Source organism: Myiozetetes cayanensis, unplaced genomic scaffold (genome assembly GCF_022539395.1).
Source record: "Myiozetetes cayanensis isolate MyiCay16 unplaced genomic scaffold, myiCay2020 scf1, whole genome shotgun sequence".
Classification (NCBI taxonomy): Eukaryota; Metazoa; Chordata; class Aves; order Passeriformes; family Tyrannidae; genus Myiozetetes; species Myiozetetes cayanensis.
Window position 1 is genome coordinate 41,230,110 of NW_026086604.1, and position 20,614 is coordinate 41,250,723.

At 39.6% G+C, this 20,614-nt stretch overlaps 1 protein-coding gene across 3 annotated transcripts in view; it reads right to left on the minus strand.

The window, feature by feature from the left end:
- The window catches only part of MAPRE2 (microtubule associated protein RP/EB family member 2), a 99,899-nt gene that overhangs the window by 19,774 nt on the left and 59,511 nt on the right, over nucleotides 1–20,614 (minus strand). For 2 of the 3 annotated variants that reach the window (XM_050308349.1, XM_050308338.1), the window contains 3 exons: nucleotides 18,103–18,230; nucleotides 5,818–5,963; nucleotides 3,671–3,884 (listed from right to left, as the gene is read on the minus strand). In XM_050308349.1, the coding sequence (XP_050164306.1) occupies nucleotides 3,671–3,884; nucleotides 5,818–5,963; nucleotides 18,103–18,223 (481 nt within the window). In that variant the 5' untranslated portion in view covers nucleotides 18,224–18,230. The remainder of the gene's footprint in view (nucleotides 1–3,670; nucleotides 3,885–5,817; nucleotides 5,964–18,102; nucleotides 18,231–20,614) is intronic. The other variant, XM_050308359.1, reaches the window with a different exon arrangement.

Here is a 20,614-nt window from a genome sequence, read left to right on the forward strand (position 1 = left end):
AAAAGCATTTTTTTCCGAATTAAATAAAGACCACACTCTGCATTTGTAGAGATACAGGTAAATATCCATGTACAGGTACAGAAAGCAACTACCTGATACCATGGGGTCCTGTCAAGCTTTAGTGTCTACTAAATACCAAAAATAATTTTAACTCATGCCAGTACCTTTTTGAGTAAGTTTTCAGAGTAGTCTTTAGGGATTTGACCACTTACTAACTGAAAGACATATCCTAGTATACCTCTGAAAATACAGTGTTAGAACACAGTGTTACAGAGCAGTTGTGAAGAGTTAACAAGATCACCATCTCTTAAATCACTCAAACTGAAAACTCTGTCAAAGGGCACTAGAAGAGTTATTACGTGAAACAACAGGAACCATCTGAAATGCATATGAAATACTAGTATTACTAGTAGCTAAATAATTATTCCTTTAGAAATGTATACATTTAGTCAATTTACAATATTTTAAAGTCTGCCAAACCCCAAAATACAGTATGAATGAGTATCCATATATCTGCTTGCTCTTGACACCAAACAACAGATGCATACATTTAGGCGTGTCTACTACACACTGCTTAAAAACTTTTGGATTATGTTGAAAGATCTTCTAATTATTTTCTCTCACAATTGCTTCATTTTGTTTTGTTAATGAACTGAAACAAGGCAGTACTAAGACTTCAAAGCTTCAGTGTTAATACAGAGCAAATCACACAAATTAAAAATTACACCAAGCTGTGTGGTGTGGTCAACATGCTGAAGGAAAGGGATGCCATCCAGAAGGACCACGACAGGCTCGAGAAGTGGGCCCATGTGAACCTTATGAAATTCAACAAGGCCAAGTGCAAGGTCCTACACCTGGGCTAGAGCAATGCCAAGCACAAATACACGCTGGCTAGGGAAGGAATTAAGAGCAGTGCTGAGGAGAAGGACTTGGGGGTGTTGGTTGATGAGAAGCTCAACGTGACCCAACAACGTGCGCTTGCAGCCCAGAAAGCCAACTGCATCCTGGGCTGCATATTATGGCTCCTGTAACAACTGTAAGGAATACTCCTTGTGCATGTGTGCAAGACAGAAGCACACCTTTTATGGCCATTTTCCAACTACCCAGAACTTGCTCCCACATTCATTCCAATTTACTCTCAAATGGCAGGAGACGAGGCACACATGAGTTTGCAGATGCATACAAAACTCCTCCCAGAGTGCCCTCTCTGAGGGCACTCTGGGAGGAGTTTTGTATGCATCTGCAAACAACCCTGTCAAACAACCAGGTCACCTGGTGCAGTGAGGTGAGGCACAAAAGCACAATACATCAGTATTGAAATGAAAATGTGCTCAGCCAGAAATCGGTAAACCTGCAAATGTCTGACACCTAACTGAATGAGTCCTGTTCTGAAACACCAGCAGCAAGAAAAGCTGGAACTCTCATTTCACTCAGCGTTATCTAATGTCTATACACCCCATCCTCAGCTCAGAAACTGAACTAGTGTCCTGTCTGTCATACTTCTGGACAAAAGTTAATAATAATAAAGGAATCTTTCCATGAAGAAGCTAACTCTCACAGCATAGGATCTTACCAAAACTCATCACACTATCTCAGTTGTCCTACTCCAATCCAAAGGCTGGGAAGGCACAGGACATGCTCTTCACTACAACCAACAACACAACACAACACTGCATTATCCTCCATATCAGCTGGCTGGTTCCACTCCAGTAGCTATTCAATTTCTGTAGGATTGTCACCTCCACAGCTTTAATTTGGATGACATATTTGTGACTTTGGTAAAAACAGACCATCTGTAAGAATGGTCTTTACAAGCATGGTAAAGTCTGTTTTTAATAAAAGTGTCTTTTCCAATTTCTCCATTGGACAACATCTTGACATGAGCACTTGTTTCTGTTCTGCACTCTGTTTTCAAAGGTGGGGGCAAGACATCACATGGGAAATTAGAGTGTGCCAGGCCCTGAAATGCAGAGTTCAGGCACAAGACGGTGCAAAACAAAGATGTAAACAAGCTTCAGAAGCCCAGAGCAGCACTGGCCTGCTATTAGGTGCTCCATTTCCTGGAAGCACTAATGAGCTGAAGGCAGCCAGCCAAGTATGCCCCACTTTGACGTCAGAAGTGATCAGAGCAGAACGCTGAAATCTGGGTATGATTCCAGAGCATAAGCCAGCCTAAAACTGAGGGTGCCTCACACCCGCCCCTTCCCTTTGCCACTGGCGCATATCCGAGCCCATGAGAAGACAGGTCACGGATTTAAACCCAATTAAATATAAATCCTTATTTGACGAATGGGTTAGCATAAACCCAGGACAAACCAATAAAGGAATTAAGTGCGTGTGCACGTGTTTTTCTGCATGCACAAACCTGTGTGCATATAGGCCATCGACCCCAGTAACACTTGTTTAGAGATCCCTTTTTTTTTTTTAATATTAGCTGCTCTCCTGTTCACTTAGTTCTCAGTTAACAAAAATGGCATGTGCTTAGTGCCTAATCACACCTATATTACATAAACACCAAATATCAGGTTTAGTCCTTTAGCCTGTTCCAGAAGCACTGTTGTGGTTTAACCCCAGTAAGCAGTTGAGCCCCTACAGCTGCTCTATCACTGTCCCCTGTAGTGAGATTGGGAAGAGAATCAGAAGGGCAAAAGGGAGAAAAAATTCATGGGTTGAGATAAAGACAGTTCAACAGGTAAAGCAAAAGCCATGCAAACAATTCATTCACTACTTCCCATGGGCAGGCAGGAATTAAGCCATCTCCAGGAATGCCACTCTCCATCACCCATAATGGTGACTCGACAAGAAAAACGCTCTAACTCCAAACATCCTTCCCCACTTTTCTCCTTCTTCCCCCAGTTTTTCTTGATGAGCGTGAAGCCATGTGGAATGGATTATCCATTTGGTCTGTTGGGATCAGCTGTCCTGGCTGTACCCCTTCCAAATTTCTTTTGTACTGCCTGCCTGCTTGCTAGCAAGGCAGTGTGAGAAACTGGAAAGGCCATGACGCTGTAAATACTGATCAGCAATAATTAAACATCTAAAACTTAGCACATACAATCTCCTATGAAGAGACTCATCTCCATCCTAGCAAAACCCAGTAAAAACACAAAATAAAAAGTTAGAGGACTGAGGCATCTTTGAGAAGGAGCAATAGTTGTACTTTGTTAAAACGACAAGCATACCCAAACAATAAACACATATAAACCCAAAAATAAATAAATGTTTTTCCTTCTGGTCAGCCCTTAAGATTTGGAAGCATTTTGCTCACCATAAAAAATAAAAAAATAAATCAGCCTGTGCTAGCAATTTCCTATAAAAGTGGAGGTGTGAAAGACAAACACACTCCATTTAATGTTGGTGAATACACTTACACATACCACATTCAGCAACAAGATAGTTAAATGCCTTTGTCTCCACCATCAGCCATTACTACAATCCACATCATTTATATCAAGGGTTCAGTGGAGGAGTCAGGCTGGGCCAAACTGGAGTGCTCGAAAAGTTAACTTTCTGACTAACTTTCTGACGTGTCAAGATACTAAGCCAAAGAGAATGCTAGGCAAAAGGAATGGCCTAGCCCACACATTTTTAACTAGTATTTATGTAAAGTGGATCACAGTTTACAGTTGTCTTCAGAGACAGAAATGGAATTCTTTAAAATGCAAAATACCTGCAGTTGGAGAGTTTGCATGGTGAGACTTTTTGGGCAGGTTGAAGATCTGTTCACCAGGATCTGGTGGGGGAAGAGCATCTTGGCCTTGTCGAGCTTCCACAGGATCATACTCCTTCCCATCATAGTTAGCATCAAAGAACTTCTTAAACCATTGAATGAAATCTAAGTTGTCTTGGAAGCGCCCTTTGACCAGTTTTTCCACGGGAATTACCTGAAAGGTAGAATAAAGTTTCCAATAATCTGTCACTGCCCTTTTAAAATATAAACATTACATATATACACTCATTTGAAAAAAATCTACTAACTACATCAGCAAATATTCCTCTGCCATTGTTTCATTCCTAAAAGAAATGGAACTATGGTTAATTTGCAAGTGCTTGTAAAAAACGGAAACAAAATAAAACAGAGACCCAAGCTCTGAAGTAGCTGTACAGTAGGTGTGTGTAAGCCTTCGGAACTGCTGCTCCACTCCCTTCCGATTGCAGTGACAGCCATGATGAATGACACTGTTCTAGGAGTAACACTATATTCAGCCAGCTAGGGATTTCTGGTTTTAATGGACATGCTACAGTTGCATTCTAAAAATGAACAATTCTTCAAAAAGTACAGTCAGGAGTTTCTTGCTCTCTGTCCTACAGTCGGAACTACAAAAAACAGCAGCTCTTCCAAGACATGCTAAAGTTGAAACCAACCTACATTTTGGTAGCACGTGTTCATCAAAGGAACTAACCCTGAGGTTTTAACCTTGTAATTTTTTTCCATTCCACATACAGCTATACATAGAACAGATTGTGGACATGCAGAAATTCACTAAAATGTCTATAAAGTTCTACTAAAACATGGAAAGACTATGAGAATATCTCCATACCTATATCTTGCAAATTTTTCACAGACATGAAACCTCCAAAAGGTGCCTATGGCCAATTATTACAGTGCTCAAGGTTCCCAGACGCCCTGGGCAGACAGGGACTATAACTGCAGGAGAGCTGCCCTGCTTTGCTTAATTCATGCAGCTGAATGAAGAGCCAAGTTACATGGGTATTAATGCCTCTTGAATGCATTCAATTTTCAGCTGGAAAAAGGTACCTAAACCCTTTGCAATTTTCATTTCTTCTTCAAGGTTAAGCTGATTGTACAGCATTTTACAAATCTACAAGAATTAACGCAGCATTTTGCATGTCTTTCCAGGTTGTTCCATTTGTATCTTAATTCCACATTGAGAAGATATAGTTAAGTTTGCTCCCTACAGGAAAATTGACAATGTTCACTACATTAGACTTTCCAATGTTTCACCAGCAAATCACACTGTAAATAGAAGCATCCATAACATTTCGTGAAACAAGGGTTTTCCAGTGCTTTATAAAAGTCTTAAGGGACTTCCTATTAAGACTGTTTAAATTTCAGAATAAGGCAACACTAAAAGTCAGAGCGGAATCTTAAAAGGTTATACAGGTAGTGCATCGGTGTAAAACTGTAAGAATGACAACATAATTTCCATTATTTGTTTTTATCAACACAGTAATTTATACTGGTGAGTCTATCAAACTCTCACATTCAAGTATAAACCAAATACCATATGGCTGAACTAGCCATTTTCTCAGAGACTTCCATTTTTAACTTTACAAGATCACATGTGCTGCCTGACCTACTAAATCATCAGGTAAATTATTCCAGCTTTTGAATAATTTGAATTCCTTAAGCCCTGCTTTGGACAAGAAACATGGAATACTTACAAGAATAGCATTTTTCTAAGTTATCTTGTTGGAAATTCAGGTCACTGGTAATTTTACTGTATCTCAACATTAAGATCTGCTAATGAAAGGAATTTCCAACACCTGGCATTTTAGCAAAAGGGTTTTATTTATATTAAGATACAATGAGTTAGGCTGCACAAAAAGCAGAAACATGGACTCAGTTTTCAATTTATACCTAAATGGAGCATGCCAAACTTATTTGTTCTTGGCTAAACACCCTTTTGAGATGATGAAAGGTCAAGAACATCTTCACATATAACTTGTAACTCCAGTAAAGGTTGAAAAAATGGACTTTCAAGTATTCTGAAGTTTGTTTCCCCTATTAATTTTACCCAATTTATACAACTTTCAAAACGTGTAGTGATTGAAATACAAATACAGAATGCATACCTTATCCACATTCATTCTTTTAAATGATGCCTGCAGAAGTTTGAAGTTGTGAATGTACTCATGCTCCAGCTTTGCTTGAAACTTTACTTTCTTCAAGCTAATGCACCCTGGGAACAACATGTCCATGAACTGGCAGTAAGCTGCTCCTATAACAAGAGAACGCATTGACGTTAATCCAGATGCACCCAGCTAAGACCAAATGGTGTTTAATGTCATTAGCAGAAAGCATGAGCAGAAAGCAACAGTGCTGAAAAGTCCCTGCTGTAATTCAACCTAACACTGTGCACCCAAGATCTCCTTATCTAATGCACATCAAGCAGTGTGACATATTAAAGTGGTTCTTTTCCATTCAACCTGAACACATGATGCCCTGTTGTGTAGCACCTGAGGAATCACCATGACTAATGCGAAGTAAAATGGATGTTTTTGGGAGTCCCTATACACAGCAGGAGTATCCATATGATGAGAAGATCCCAGTGAAAAAGAGAATCTCTTAATAAGCTTCCTCAGTCCTCAGAGTCCCCTGAATTCAAACAAGCCAAGGTCATCTTTCTTCTGGCACTTGTAGCCAAATGCCAACCAAGTCCAAGGCAATCATCTAAGATTATATCAAACTACAATTTAAAAAATATTAATTGCAAAGTTCCACCTTGTTAAAACATACTAGCCAGTTGCCACGCCTCTAAAACGAATACCCCTGATTTTCATCCCCTGAGAAAAGCATTTAAATAAGCCGACTTTAGCAAAGTCCACCCACAGATTTCAAAGCTGGGCTGCCAGTTTTAGCTGCCACTCAGAACTGTAAGGGTTTTAAGTTCAACTCTGAGGATGCTCTGAACTCACATACTAGAGGGTAGGGGTGTGTATGTATAAGTAAACCAGCACACAGCAGCAAGTATATGGAAAAACTTTCAACCAGCATACTGAGTATAGCTAGCAGAGACAGCATTTCTTGCATACAGTAGCATCTTGCTACTGTCATTTGCTACGTAAGTTGACACACTCCAGTGTTTAGAAATCAAGGATGAAAATGTTTGAGGAAATCAGAGGAAAAACAACTTCTGTTCTTCTTCAGAAGAGCTTTCTACAAAATGCTTTATACTCAGCAAACATTCAGGGAGGTCCACTGCTGAAGCAGAGGGCTGTAGAGGATCCAGGCCCTGTGCTTGAGCATACAGGGCAGGGAAGTGATTGCCTGATTACCCCTGACAAGTTCAATTTCACTTCCACAAAAAGGACTGTTGTGCATTTAGTACAGATCAGTTTTGACAAACAAGTGTCCAGATCTCACCTAACAGCTCAGCCCAGTATCAACAATGACTTTTATCAAAAAACAATTCTGGGTGCTCACACAGAAACCAAATTAACAAAGCAGACACCTGGCTTGCCCAGTTTTACAGGAGAACCAAAACCGACTTGAACTTTTAAGTCATTTTTCTCCACTATGCATATGTTTTGACAGGACTAACTTTACACATGAGATAGTTCTCCTCCTCTGTACTCAATCAGCCATCATATGAAGGGTTACAGAGCTCATAACTTCCCAAAGAGAAGCAGACTTTAAGAGTAGGGCCCAAAAACGTTCTCAAAATTACTGACACAAATTTTGCTAAGGGACTTATCAAGATCAAGCTTTAGTGCTGAAAACCACTGCCATTAAAAAAAAAATCCCTTCACATTGCCTAGCTTTTTGGGGAAAATGGTTATTAAAAAATCTGCTTTTCCAAGGACACCTTGTGCTTAGCTATTTGCAGTGGTCTTGATATGATAAGGAATCAAAGCAAAATATTCCCTAAAGGAAAAGGAGCCTTCTGGCAAGTTACAAGCATCAGACAATAAATTTGCATCTTCTTATTGAAAACTACAAAAACACAATCATTTATTCAAAACTCATCCTTAGCAAGAGAACTGCTAAATACATGGCAATGGAAAAATTACATTACAATTAAAAGCATGGACATACAGATAAAGCATGGCTCGACTACACTTATTACTGCTTAATTTAATGCAAAAGGATTATTATGCAATCATTTAATGTTATAAATTGAATTTGTTCCTAACTCTGTCCTTTCATCCTCCCCATACCCCAATTATAAGCTTTACCCTGATATCTAAGTAATTGCCTGGAGGCCTTAAAAATGCACTGCACAACCTTTCATCTAGATCCTTTTAGAAAACTAGAAGCCCAAAGTGTTCACATGAGATTTTTCTCCTTCTGCTGGTAATGCAAATTCCTTCTGCATGCCTTTAGATAGGGTCTCTCCAGTTACGGTACTTCCCTGTGTTTTCTTCCCATCATGCTGGCAGTTGCTTCTGTGCCTCTGCCAGCCAGGAGGTGGTCCTGGGTCTGCACAACACTCGAGGGCAGAAAACACTGGACTGCATCCACATGGCAGCACAGACCTGTTCTCTGACACAACGCTGGAGCTGGCTGCTGGGCTGTTTCCCCCACAGGAGGATTTTATTACACTGGCAAACACAATTAATTAAAACACTCCTTTCCTGAAGAGCAGAGGCAACACACTGACATGGACTGAACTAAACACTAAGCTACAAAGAGAGGAAATTCTTTGTGACTCCAAAGAGGCAGAGACCTGCCTACCACAGCAACAGGAGAAAGTAAAATATCACTACAGTCAGCTGGGACTACCTGATTTTGGGCATGGAGGTTATGTATGTATTTAATATTATATAGGTATTTATTTATAATTAAAATTTTACTCCCTAAAGCTTGTAGCTGTCAGATTGCATTTAAATGGGAAACATCAGCACAGCAGAATGGGGACGCTACTCTCTCTCTACACTGCCCATGGCTGAGATTTCCTTGAGGCAGCAGAAAGAGCAGTCCTACTTAAGTGATGCAAGATTGCAAGACCTTTACCTTACAGACACAGTGTATACGTGTAGCCCTCTGCATATGGGACGGCACTTCAGGCCTATCCAATTTACTATACAACTGATGTTTCAATGCAGGTGCACAAGAAAGGAATATTTGTAATGGAATACAAAGAAAATGACAGTAGAGATAGTGACATTATGGCTTGTGGCATACCTCTTGCATGATTTACACAAACAAAAGGATTATGCTGTTATATTTTATTCAGTATTAAAAAACTTCCCTACATTTTCTGGAAAAAAATAATTAATAAAACCCCAACCCAAACCAAACCCTCCTCTCCCCCCTAAAAAATAAGAAGCCAAAACCCAAAACACCTAAACCATAGTAAATCTGTACAGAGAAGATGAAAACACACTACCTGTCCAGAATGGCTCCCACAATAAATCTATCTCTATGACCAAAAAACTTTTATATGCATGAACATGCACATACATACAAACAGGAATAATTTGACATCTACTCAAATGAAAGATGAAAACTACAGCTGGAGGCACTGCAGAAGAGGGATCAATGGTAAAAACCTATAATCCATTATTAGCTAACAAAGCAATTTAGAATCACTGGCTAAAATTCCTTTTGCGTTTTGATCTAGAATATTGATGCAGCCATTAGTTACAGAAGATATTCACAGGCCAGACCAAAACAAGCCTGCAAACATGGCTGTGCTGAAATTCCCCCCCCCAAGCAGTCACTATTTTTAGCCCCATTAGTGAGTAGAAAGAGCCCAGCAGCATCACCGGCTTTGCAGGTGTTTGCGGGGCATCCCTGGCTCGGGGCAGAGCAGGCAGCTGCCAGAGGAGGTGAAAAGATGCTGGGGGAGAATTCAGATACAAAAGAACAAACTGAGAATTGCAAAGGTGGTTTTTTTAAAGCTATTAAACTTCAAGAATTTTGCCACATGCAGTGGTAAAGCTGAAAATTACTAACAAATCTATAAAAGCAGAATATTTTACAGCATTTTCAGAGTTGTAGGTAATCTTTCACCAGTCCCTTGCAGTAAGCAATGGTGAACTAATTTTAGCTTTTGTCCTATACGTCTTTTTCCCTGCTTCTATGTTACTTTCCCAGACTGTCCACACTGGCTTAATATTCTCTGAAGCATATGCACTCCACATCATTACAGATTTTTGTTTTTTCTCCTCCACCATCTGAAGGTTGATGAAACCATAAATGAAAGAACTATTTTCTTGATAATTAAAAATACTTCTACTTCTGAATATTTAAAGAAAAAAGAAATTAAAGTAGGTAACAATGAAGACAAGAGAATCCTATTTGCAACAAGTTTTTACTGCTCAGTAAACCTCCTGGATTTCAGATTACACACCTGAAAACAGGATTACACCCTTTATTTTCTTTAGCAATGATGTTTATATATTCATAAATGAAAACATTATTTGCAAACTAACTGCTTTTAATATACTATACTTAGAACTTATTATGCTAATAAATATTTAGTAGAAACACTATAATATAAGCTTAGGTATTGCCAATATGTGTGTGCCCTACGCAAGTTAGGCCAATCCTTCACATCAAATGTGAAAAGATTGTGTCCCTCCCTGCTCTTCCCTGCAGTGTGTGGGAGCAAGATCCCAGAAAGTCCTATAAAACCACATGGGCCAACCCAGAACTCAAAGGGCTCATGAAAAGATAGGGCCTGGCTGGGGCAGGCTTTATTTTAATTCTGATACTGCAATCACAGCAAACAGAGCTAAGTTCTACACTAGAAATTTGGTATAAATTATTATTACGAATTTGGTTCTAAAATTACATACAATTTAATTTTAAACCTTTTAACCAGGCCTAAGTTTGATTTTCACATACTCAGTTTTTAAAAAAAACCCATCTGGGAAAAAGGCTGACTGTACCTTTTTTCTGTAATTCATTTTGTTTGTTCATTTGCTTTAATGAAATATTTTTCAGGTACTATAAAACACATATCCAGTCATGTTAGATACAAATGCCTTCAAATTATTCATTCCCTCCAAAGCTGCAACCACCTGACCACGCATTTGGAAAATACGGGATGATTTGTACGTGTATTAGTCATCAGTACTTCAGTTCACTATGGTTGCTAATGCTGATAGGAAACTGCACACACCCCGTATTTCTGCTGCTGAGACAACAACGACAATAACAAAAAAAAGGCCATGACTTGCAAGGGGCACACGTGACCTAAGAGTTTTCATAAGAAAGGGGGGAAAAAAACCCTACAAATGCCAGCAACCACTGGTTCACAGTACAGCAGCACTTTGGTTCATCTTCTACCTCAGGCTTTCTAGAATTGCTTCCTTGGGAGTGATATGAAGGCAAGCACACAGCAGTAGGTTTCTGACTTATCAGATTTTCATTTAGATTCCAAATATGGGTGTTCTGTTATACACAAAGTTTTTTGTTAAAAAATGGGCAAGGAAGGTGGTGAAGGGTTTGGAGCACAAGTCCTATGAAGATACTGAGGCTGAGGGAGATGGGGTTGTTTATCCTGGAGAAAAGGAGGCTCAGAGGGGACCTCATGGCCCTGTACAACTACCTGAAATGAGACTGTAGCAAGGTGGGGGTCAGTGTTTTTTCCCATGTAATAGGATGAAAGGAAACACCCTCAAGTTATGGTAGGGGAAGTTTAGATTGAATATTAGAAAAAATTTCTTCACAGAAAGGGTGATTCCATCATTGGAACAGGCTTCCCAGGGAAGTAGTGGAGTCACCATCCCTGGACATATTAAAAAAATATGCAGATGTGATTTTTTTAAAGAGCCACTATATGGTTTAGTAGTAGACTTGCAGTGCTGGGTTAGCTGTTGGACTCTATGATCTTAAAGGGTTTTTCCAACTTAAATGATTTTATGATCCTGTCTGTGAGCATAAAGTTGTGTTACATACAGCCACATCTTTAAGAGATGGCATAATTTGTGCTGAGCACTCCACTGGAGGCCACGGTCTTCAAAATCCTATTTGCAATTCCAGAAGCACCTATATGACCTAGAATATAGGTCTCTTTGTCCAATTAACTGCTCCTTGCCCGCCCCCGAGCTCCAATTTCAGAAGTTTCAGCCCACATCAATTTACTACCTACTTAGTTGTAGAGAAGCAAGCATTTATGGGTCTATGCATCAGTCAAGACACTCTGACCTAGCTTCACTCTTCCCAGCAACAATCTTGGAAGGGAACTTAAAAAAGCCCTAAAACAGATGCAGATTAGAGGTGCAGCCCTGTACTCCTGCTCACAGTTGCCTGAGCACAGCTGCCCCAATGAGGGCAGAGTGAGCGCCTGCATACAGATGGGAGCTTCCGAAAGCAGAGCTGGCACCACAGAAAACAGCCTACAAGAACCTCGCACCTCCTACCAGCCTCACCAACAGACACTGAGACATGTTCATCTAAATGACATCTGCTTTCAAAAGTCCTTTTCCACACAGGTGGGGTGCGCGTGTAATGCAGAATATCCAGTGATCATCTTAAATAATGGATATTGGAGGGAGGTTTCCCCTGTATTAATTTGTGTTCTCCTTAAATATGTAAATCATTAAGCTGCTCATAAATTATACACAGCAGAATTTTTAATACTTAAATTTTTGGTAATTTATTTTGGAATTCATTAATTTTTAAACAGGAAGATCAGAACAATTTCAGAAAACACAATTTCCATTTAACTTAAAATAGCTGTGTAACTCATCATGCCTTAAAAAAGTAGCACACAAAATCTAACAAGCTCTTTAAATCAGAGGGAAATCAAGCAACTGACTGCAAGTGAGAGCTACGAGTAATTAAGTAATAATTTTTAAAAAGTAAAAACCTTGTTCAAGTTCTATTCCTCCTGAATTCTTAATGAGTGGCATTTAAAAAAATAAACTATTGGCTGAAAATCTCATGATACTGCTTTGTAAGCTTCCTCAGAAATTTTTGGAAATAATTTAAATCCAATCATTAACATCTATTGTATCCCTCTAATCCTAAACATCATATGGAAGACATTAGAAAGTCATTGACGCTGAGTATGCTCTATGTTGCATGACCTCAGGACAACATGCCAGTTCCTTGAAACATGGCTTGGTTACAGAGTGCAAATGGGATCAAGCCATGTTTTAATCATGTTCCCAAGTTTCTGTAGAGACCCAGCCTTTTCAAGGCTGCAAACTGGAAAAAAACCCAACAAACCCACCAACATTGAAACATGCTTTGTCTTCTCAGCCACACCTAGCACACTGGGCTGTAGAGAATCATGCTGGCACTAAATGCTCCAACAAGGTCCTATAATGTAGATTTTAGTAATAGGCATGTAGGAAGTTACAGGCTAATGCAGGCAGTGAGCAAGGACTGCTCCTTCTGAAGTCATTTGTGTATATACACAAATCGTATGCAGCTAACCCATGGGACGCTCCCATGGGTTAGCTGCATACCTTTGTGTATATACACAAATGTCTCAGAAGGAACAGTCCTTGCTCACTGCCTGCATCTAGCCTGTTACCTGTACGTTCTCCAGCCACCTCAGCCCTGCTCAAAAAAATCTTTCTTGTGTGGAGAACAGAAGAGCTGGCTCTCATGGAGCGCTCCTCAGGAGGCAGCATTCCTGGCAATACTACTCCCTGCTGCTGCTGAGGGTCCCCAAGGCTGAGGTGAGGGTGCTGGAGGCACAACAGTCACCTCACAAATGGATGCTGCCCTGCCTAGGGGCTGGTGTGCAGCCCCATGGCTCAGAGCCCCTGTACTCAGTCCCTGGGAGCAGAATACCATGGACACCCTCCACAAGCCAGGAACAACCTCCTCCCTTGCACAGCATCAGTTGCAAAGGACAACAGCCCGCACAGGCTGCAATCAAGTTCTCCCCCAAATCCCGAGCCAGAGAGGCAACACAAATTCAAAGAACGACATCTGTCCTATCATCACACTGCCTGCTTTCCTTCAACACCAGGGTGGTGGAGGAATGTATGTATAAAGGGTTTAAATAGTATGTATAATGTACATAATGTAAATGATGTAAAATCTAAACGTATGTATAAAGGGTCTAAATAGTTCCACAGGAGGAACGCCAAATGAGATACAGGACAAGTGAGAGCAGTCACCACATGAAAAATTCCCTGTGGCAACACCCAGGACATCTGTAGAGAAAGCATCACAGTCTTAGATCTGAAAATGCCAAACCACATGCTTGCTTTATAATACGGTCATTTATTAAAAGCAAGGAAAAAAACAACCCCACATTTAATCCTTGATCCTTGCATACAAATCCTCAAAGACAGAAGGTCTGTATGCACTGAGGGCCAGACAATTTGCAAGTTTACAATTCTACTGAGAATTTTCAAATGCAGCGAGGGAGTAGAGTCTTGTGTCTCCTTAACCTCAAAGGATCACACAAATATAGCTAAGACAAAAATTATACCTCCCTTCAGGCTGCATTTTCCTTTCTACACACATTTACCATTTCTAGCTTCCTTGCTCATTATACAGCTTGTATACATTGTGTTGATTCTTTTTAATTCATATGCAAGCCTTCCACAGTCTCTTGCCTAACTCTTATTTTGAATATACTCTCATGCAGCACTCTCATGAAAAGCCCTGAAACACATTCACTTGGTATCCCCTATAGATGAAAAACAGCCTTAGTAAAGAAAATTCAGTTATAAGTTGTTTAGTCAGAATTCTCTTTAAGAAGCCACTGTGTATTCATTACAGAAACAGCATGACTCCTAAGAAGCAAGTAGCGTCATAATTCATATGAAACTCCTATTCCCCAAGCCTATGGGTTTTGCACACAGAATTCTACATTAAATCCACTCAGCTGTTCACTATAATTTTTCATTGATATACTGAACTAAATGCTCCCAAGTCTACTGCCAATCTAAAGGCACTGCACTATGACATCAATTAAAACCACGCTTTATAAATTTCATGTTCAGGTTAAACAACCTTCCAGGAAGCCAAACTCAGAGACCAAAAACTGACAATATGACACTCACATATAGGAAAGAGAATTGCATTGCTTTGAGATGCTCAGAGAGATTTTCTCTGTTTAGTTGTCAAAACTAAATTACCAGAGGAGCTCCAGACTAAATTTAGACTCTCCAGGGCTGCATCCATCCATAACCTGGCTTTTTTGGCACATCACTACCACAGCAGGCATTCAGAAAGCTCAGGGGACACTGCACTTTGCTTGGCCTACTTAGGAGAGACAAAAACCACATCTAAGACTCCCAGAGAATACATATACTTTATGACTAAGCCAGCCTCTTCCTTTGCTGCTCCTTATCCAAACAGTTCTGTTCTTATAAAGTCTTTAGTAAAGGCAGAATGTCACATTATTCCTTCTTGCTTAAGCTCAGAATGTCAAAAATTATTGATAAATGCAGGCACCCATGAGGTCTCACAGACAGGTGCTGAACACAAGTGTATGCCATATCTAGGTTGCTCATACCTCCTAAAAGTAACAATTCAAATATAGCATGCCCCCGCCTTTCCTCTCCCACGTCTTCTGGCCTTGCATTTAGCTTTTTCTGACATTTTGATTGCTCCTTATTAACAAAAACGAACAAGAATTGAACAGTCATATAGCATGACTAATCTTAATGCTTTTTTCTAAAAGAAGACGAAAATGTCCATACAATTTTACAGTAGGTTATAAAAAATCAGTTACAGCAGCTCTGCAGCCCCCTATTAATGCTGTGAAATGCTTCATAGTTGTAAAGAGTTTCCCACATATTCCTTCCCTTTGAAGTCCTGGAGAAATGCTCATATTTTATGGAAACCAACATTCATCTGCGTGAAAGCTGCCAATGATTCGAGGAACATCAGCCAAAGAATGCCAGAATGAATGAGTTAGATTGGCCGTTCTCAAACTGCAGTGCATACAATGCTTGCTAGTGCTCTGCCTGTTAGTTGGCTGGTCATTTCTGCTACTGTTCCCTTAGTTTCCCTCCTGCAAACTGTACTAGAAATATGCTACATAGAATACATCTACATTAAATAAACTGCTTTGAGTTTACACAGTAAACTACATGAAATGCAGAAAAATTCCTCAAGCCTCAAGCCCATCTGTCTTCAATCCCTACACATGCATGCCTTGCACTTGAGAAATGGACTATGCAGTCTCAAGGGGAAAGGACCTAGTCCTAAGACTACTGTGTTCTAGTGCCTGCAATCATCTATCAGTGTTTAGATTCATCCGTTCAGAGAGTAAAGTCCTCTGGAACACAGGAAGAACTGCCCTGGAATGCTTCTTTAGATGATAAGGCACTACTAAAGCCCCTTCTGGATTGTTAAGAGCATCAACACAAAACCAGGAATGTGTAAGTATCAAGCTCGACTATCAAACCAAAATGGAGGAATGCAAGTTAACAGCTTTCACCTGTTAAGAATATAAAAGCATCAGGTAACAAAAGCAATCAATACAATCTAGGAAATTCTAAAGGATGAAAAGGTTTAATTTTATACAGAATGGAATAAGAGCTGTAATGAGACAACCTTTTTTTTTAGTTTTTCCCTTGTGGTGTGTCCCAAAATCCTCACTGGAGGTCACAGAAAAAGTTGTATAAGAAGCTGTGTAATGAAATGGGACAGTGGATTTGTGACAGTTCCCATGCTTTCCTGCCCCACCCAGCTGAAGTCTCTCAATCTTATCTTCTTACATAACTTTAACTCATTGTATTCTGCTCAGTCAAAATTTTCTTAGTTCACTTCTCCCATATTTTGAGAAACGGTTTTGGTGGGGTTTTTTTGTCTTAGTTGGTTTCTGGTTTTTTGTTTGTTTTGTTGGGGTTTGGGGGGGATTTTTTGGGTTCTTTTCTTTTTTTTTTGGAAGCACAAGGACATTTAACTTGATTGAAAACTCACTTCAAAAGCTTCCTTTCAACTATTTATGAGCATTTAAACAGCTACACAGGAACAAGTCAATAACTTGTCTACTATGCTTCCTGTTTCAAACAATGGCAAACACTGGGTATTTTGGGATGCAAATGTCCATTTTCTTGTATCTATCTCCTTAAGCATGCCCATGCCTATGTTTATATTTATCTATTTATATATAGCTACTCCCATATTTACATGCATTTGCACACACATCCCTGTGTGAATATTGTCTTCACATATAATTCACCAAAATAAAATACTTAGGCTAACTTCCGGACATGTAAATATAGCAACAGCTAAAAATAACACTTCAATTTCAAGTTTAATAATGGTTTAAATGATTATTTGCAATTATGTCTTTTGCTGTTCAGTTATTATCAGTTACTTACATGCACTTTAACCTGCACTTTTTCAACCTTGATTTTATGGCTGTTGTGCAAGGTTGAAAGCATGCAACCCTACTTCTGCAGCTGAAAATTGTTTTTTTTTTTTTTTAAATTTTGAAGAATAGGCTGTGAGACTATCAGCCTCAAAGGATTATCTGTACCTTTCAGGGAACATCTCCGAGACAGAAAATTTACCCAGAACGGTACGTAAATTCAAATATATGAATATAAGATCCCATTTTTGCATTTAATCTAGACCAGGAAATAGTCGAAATGTAGCAATGTGGTTCCTCTTTCACATACTTAGAGCATTCTCTTCATAAATAAGATATTCCCAGCAGATTAGTTGTCTGGAAGTAGCAATCTAAGTTAGATCTGCTCCAACATAAGAATCTTCAAATTTAAAAATCACAGTAGGGAATCAGAAAAAAATAATTCCCCAGGGGCATGTGTATTCTCAGTGAAACACAGCCTTTGTCTGTGTCATTTCTAGCCATCATCTAGTTACAGATCCTGTTGTTTAACATCTATCTTATAGTTGCCACTCTGATTACCCAAAATGTCCAAAGTATTCAAACCATTAGCCCTCTTTTCAGGGCTCATTACTGAGTATACTTACAATAAGAATTCAGTTACATTTAAAGAGAAACAGGCAGATTTTCTTGACAAAGTTCTAAAGCCCTCACAGCAGCTGGAGGCTCATTTCACACCTTTGCTCTTTTCCTGCACATAATAAGCAGGGATTTTAGGAACCTCACCAGGAAGGGAAAGGAGCTGGAGAATTCTGTTCATCTGGGGTGTCGGCTCTCATTTGTCTCCTTCTCGGTTATGTCCACTCTCCATTTGGAAAGATACCACCTCAGTAGCTTTAAAACGCAAAAGCTTATCACTGTATTCTTTTCTTGCTTAGCCAACCTTTTTATGACTTTTATGTATCTTCTGCTACATTTGTCCCATTCACCCCTGCCTTTGTTATGCTTTCCCAAGGCACCTTATCTTTCCACGATTAACACACACGCAAAAACGCTTCCTTCGCACATACATTAGTCTCTTTTCTCAGAGTAACTGGTTTATGTCAAAGTTTAAAGTTATCTATTTTCAACAAATCAGACTTTTAAAGAGGTTTTAAAATAAACACTTGTAGAGCATACTGTGCTTTCTTACCTGAACAGAGTTGTTCAACTTTTGTGTAGTTTAAAGCTAATATATCATTAACCCATGCGATGATGTCATGTCTGCTCATAGTCTCTTGGGTTATAGAGGTAGAGTACACGTTGACCGCCATTCCCCAACTAGGAAAAAAAAAAAAAAACAAACATTTTTGACATTTTCGTAATTGTTTTCTGAATACAATGAATATACATTTCCTGTTCAAATAAGGGATTAAAAAGGTGCAATACTCACAACCCTCTCTTATTTATTGAGAGAGGAGGCTTAATTTTTGGGTTTTGATGATATGTAACCTCTTCGATGTCCTCTTGGAATCTATGACCATATTTCTCCAGCTGTCACTGTGAACTTAAAGAACATACAAACCTACAGTACTCTGCTTCATGCTAGTAAGGCAGAAAAAAACCCAATCAGACATAGCCTAAAGACACACAGACAGGATCAGAGATCTGAGATTTTGTCACAGTGCTGCATGAATGCAGTGATATGACCTCTGTCAGTTTTCTGCCCCTGCAGGACGATCACGCTGCCTAAATCAGTATTTAATTTTCAGATAACTACTAGACAATGCAGCTGTTCTACTTACTGGAACACTGATTTCTTACTGGGACAGGGGCCTTTTGCATAATTAATTCCGTCACAGAGTGAATACCAGGTAATCTTTGTTATCAATTTACGAGCTTCTATCCTGAAAGTAACTGAGACTTGCACCCCCAACTGTCTGGTAGGAAAGCTGCTGTGGAGCTCAACTCCTCTAAACATTAAGAATATTTCCTCTCAGCTTAAACCCATTTGTTCTTCTGCCAACATTATCCTCCAGCTCTAATGGCTTTTTCCTCCCCAAAGTAGATTTCCTAATGCGTTAGGGACAGCACTCAGAGTCTGTCCCAGTGCCCAGGTAGTCTAGATTAAACAAATCAATTTGAGTCTCTTATATCAAGTCAGACATTCACTGACTGGTATTGCCAGCAGTCCTCCTTGAACAGACAGTTTCAAACTGTGTTGAGATAACATTTCACTGAGCCCTTGGAAAACGGCACTCTGTGCTCAAAGTTTGCACAGTTACGTCATCTTACACGGATTCTTCTGGTTAGCTGAGGTCCCTTCCTGCAAGTAGGTAATTCATAGTAGCTTAATCATCAGTCCCCAAGTATACGGACTAGAAATGCATACTACTGAACTTTACTCCTTGTAATCCTATCCCAGTCACATCTTTCTGTTGTGAGACATTGCCAAGATAAAAGATGAGCATATTCAAGTTCATCTCAACAACAGTTTCAAAGAATGGAATCAAGATCATTCATGAAGAGAGTAAATGATGTTCCCATGACTAATGAACTTCAGAAAGTCCACTAGGAACAATCTGAGCATGAGGTGTCTCAGAAACGATCAAATAGTCGAAGTTGAACAATTATTCTTAGAATATTATTCTTGGTTTGGTGGGAACTGCACATCTCCATTTCTAGTGACATCTGTAGTAACACCTAACCATCCAGTTTTGGTGTCAATCCTGCCACCTCAGCCTTGGACCTCAACTTTTGCCCTCAAGAGCAAGAGAGCAAGATCTCCTATGTAGGATTCCAGGTCTGTATGGACTATTTCCATTCAGAATTTGCAGAGATGCAACCCTTTGAAGCTGGAGAAACAATTCTGCAGGGAACACAAAGACTTTACCATCGTTAGGTGTGCTGGGGCAGCCTAGATAAAATGTGGGGAAAAACCCACCAGCATGAAACTTGACTCAGTAACTTGTAAGTGTGTAAGTACATAACACAGAGAATGAATTTAAATACAAGATTACAAAGTTCGTAATACAGGTCACTTTCTAGGAAACAAATCTCTGACGGTTGTTAAATTGTTCCCATCTACTGACTTTAAGATCCAAAACATAAAATCCTCCAACTTGCTTTACAGGGAAGGAGAAAAAAAAAAAGGGGGGGGGGGGGAAGAGAGAAAATAGGGTCAAAAAATTCATGCTCCAATAGTCAGGCTACTACTGCCAGAAATTCATTCATTTGGAACCAGGCTGCCTCTCTACCCACTTGTGTATGGGCACCTCCAAAGCATGGAAGAAATCAGCCTGTGCTCAGTCTGCTCAGTTCTTCCAGCGGGCTCCCAGATAGCACAGCCAATTTCATGAACACAGCCCTGCATTCACTGTAACAGTTAGCAAAGGTCGCCTTCTTGGCACGCACTAAGTGCTTGGACTGAACCAAGCGCTAGGAACAAAGTTTTAGAAACAGGGAGTGCCCTTTTACTCTTAAAAACTACAACATAATGGCTATTCAGCATCAGGATGGAAAGGACTGTGCAGGCAAAGAGCACCTTTGATACTAATCGCATCTGAAGTATGAAACGTCACTGTTAGTATGGTGTTTACTTTATTACTTTTAGCCTTCTTATATAGATAAGAAGCTAACAGAAGGATACAACCACTGCCATTATCAAACTAACACATTAAATGCTGTCTGTAAGATCAGCTGAAATAATAGCTTAATAGTGAATT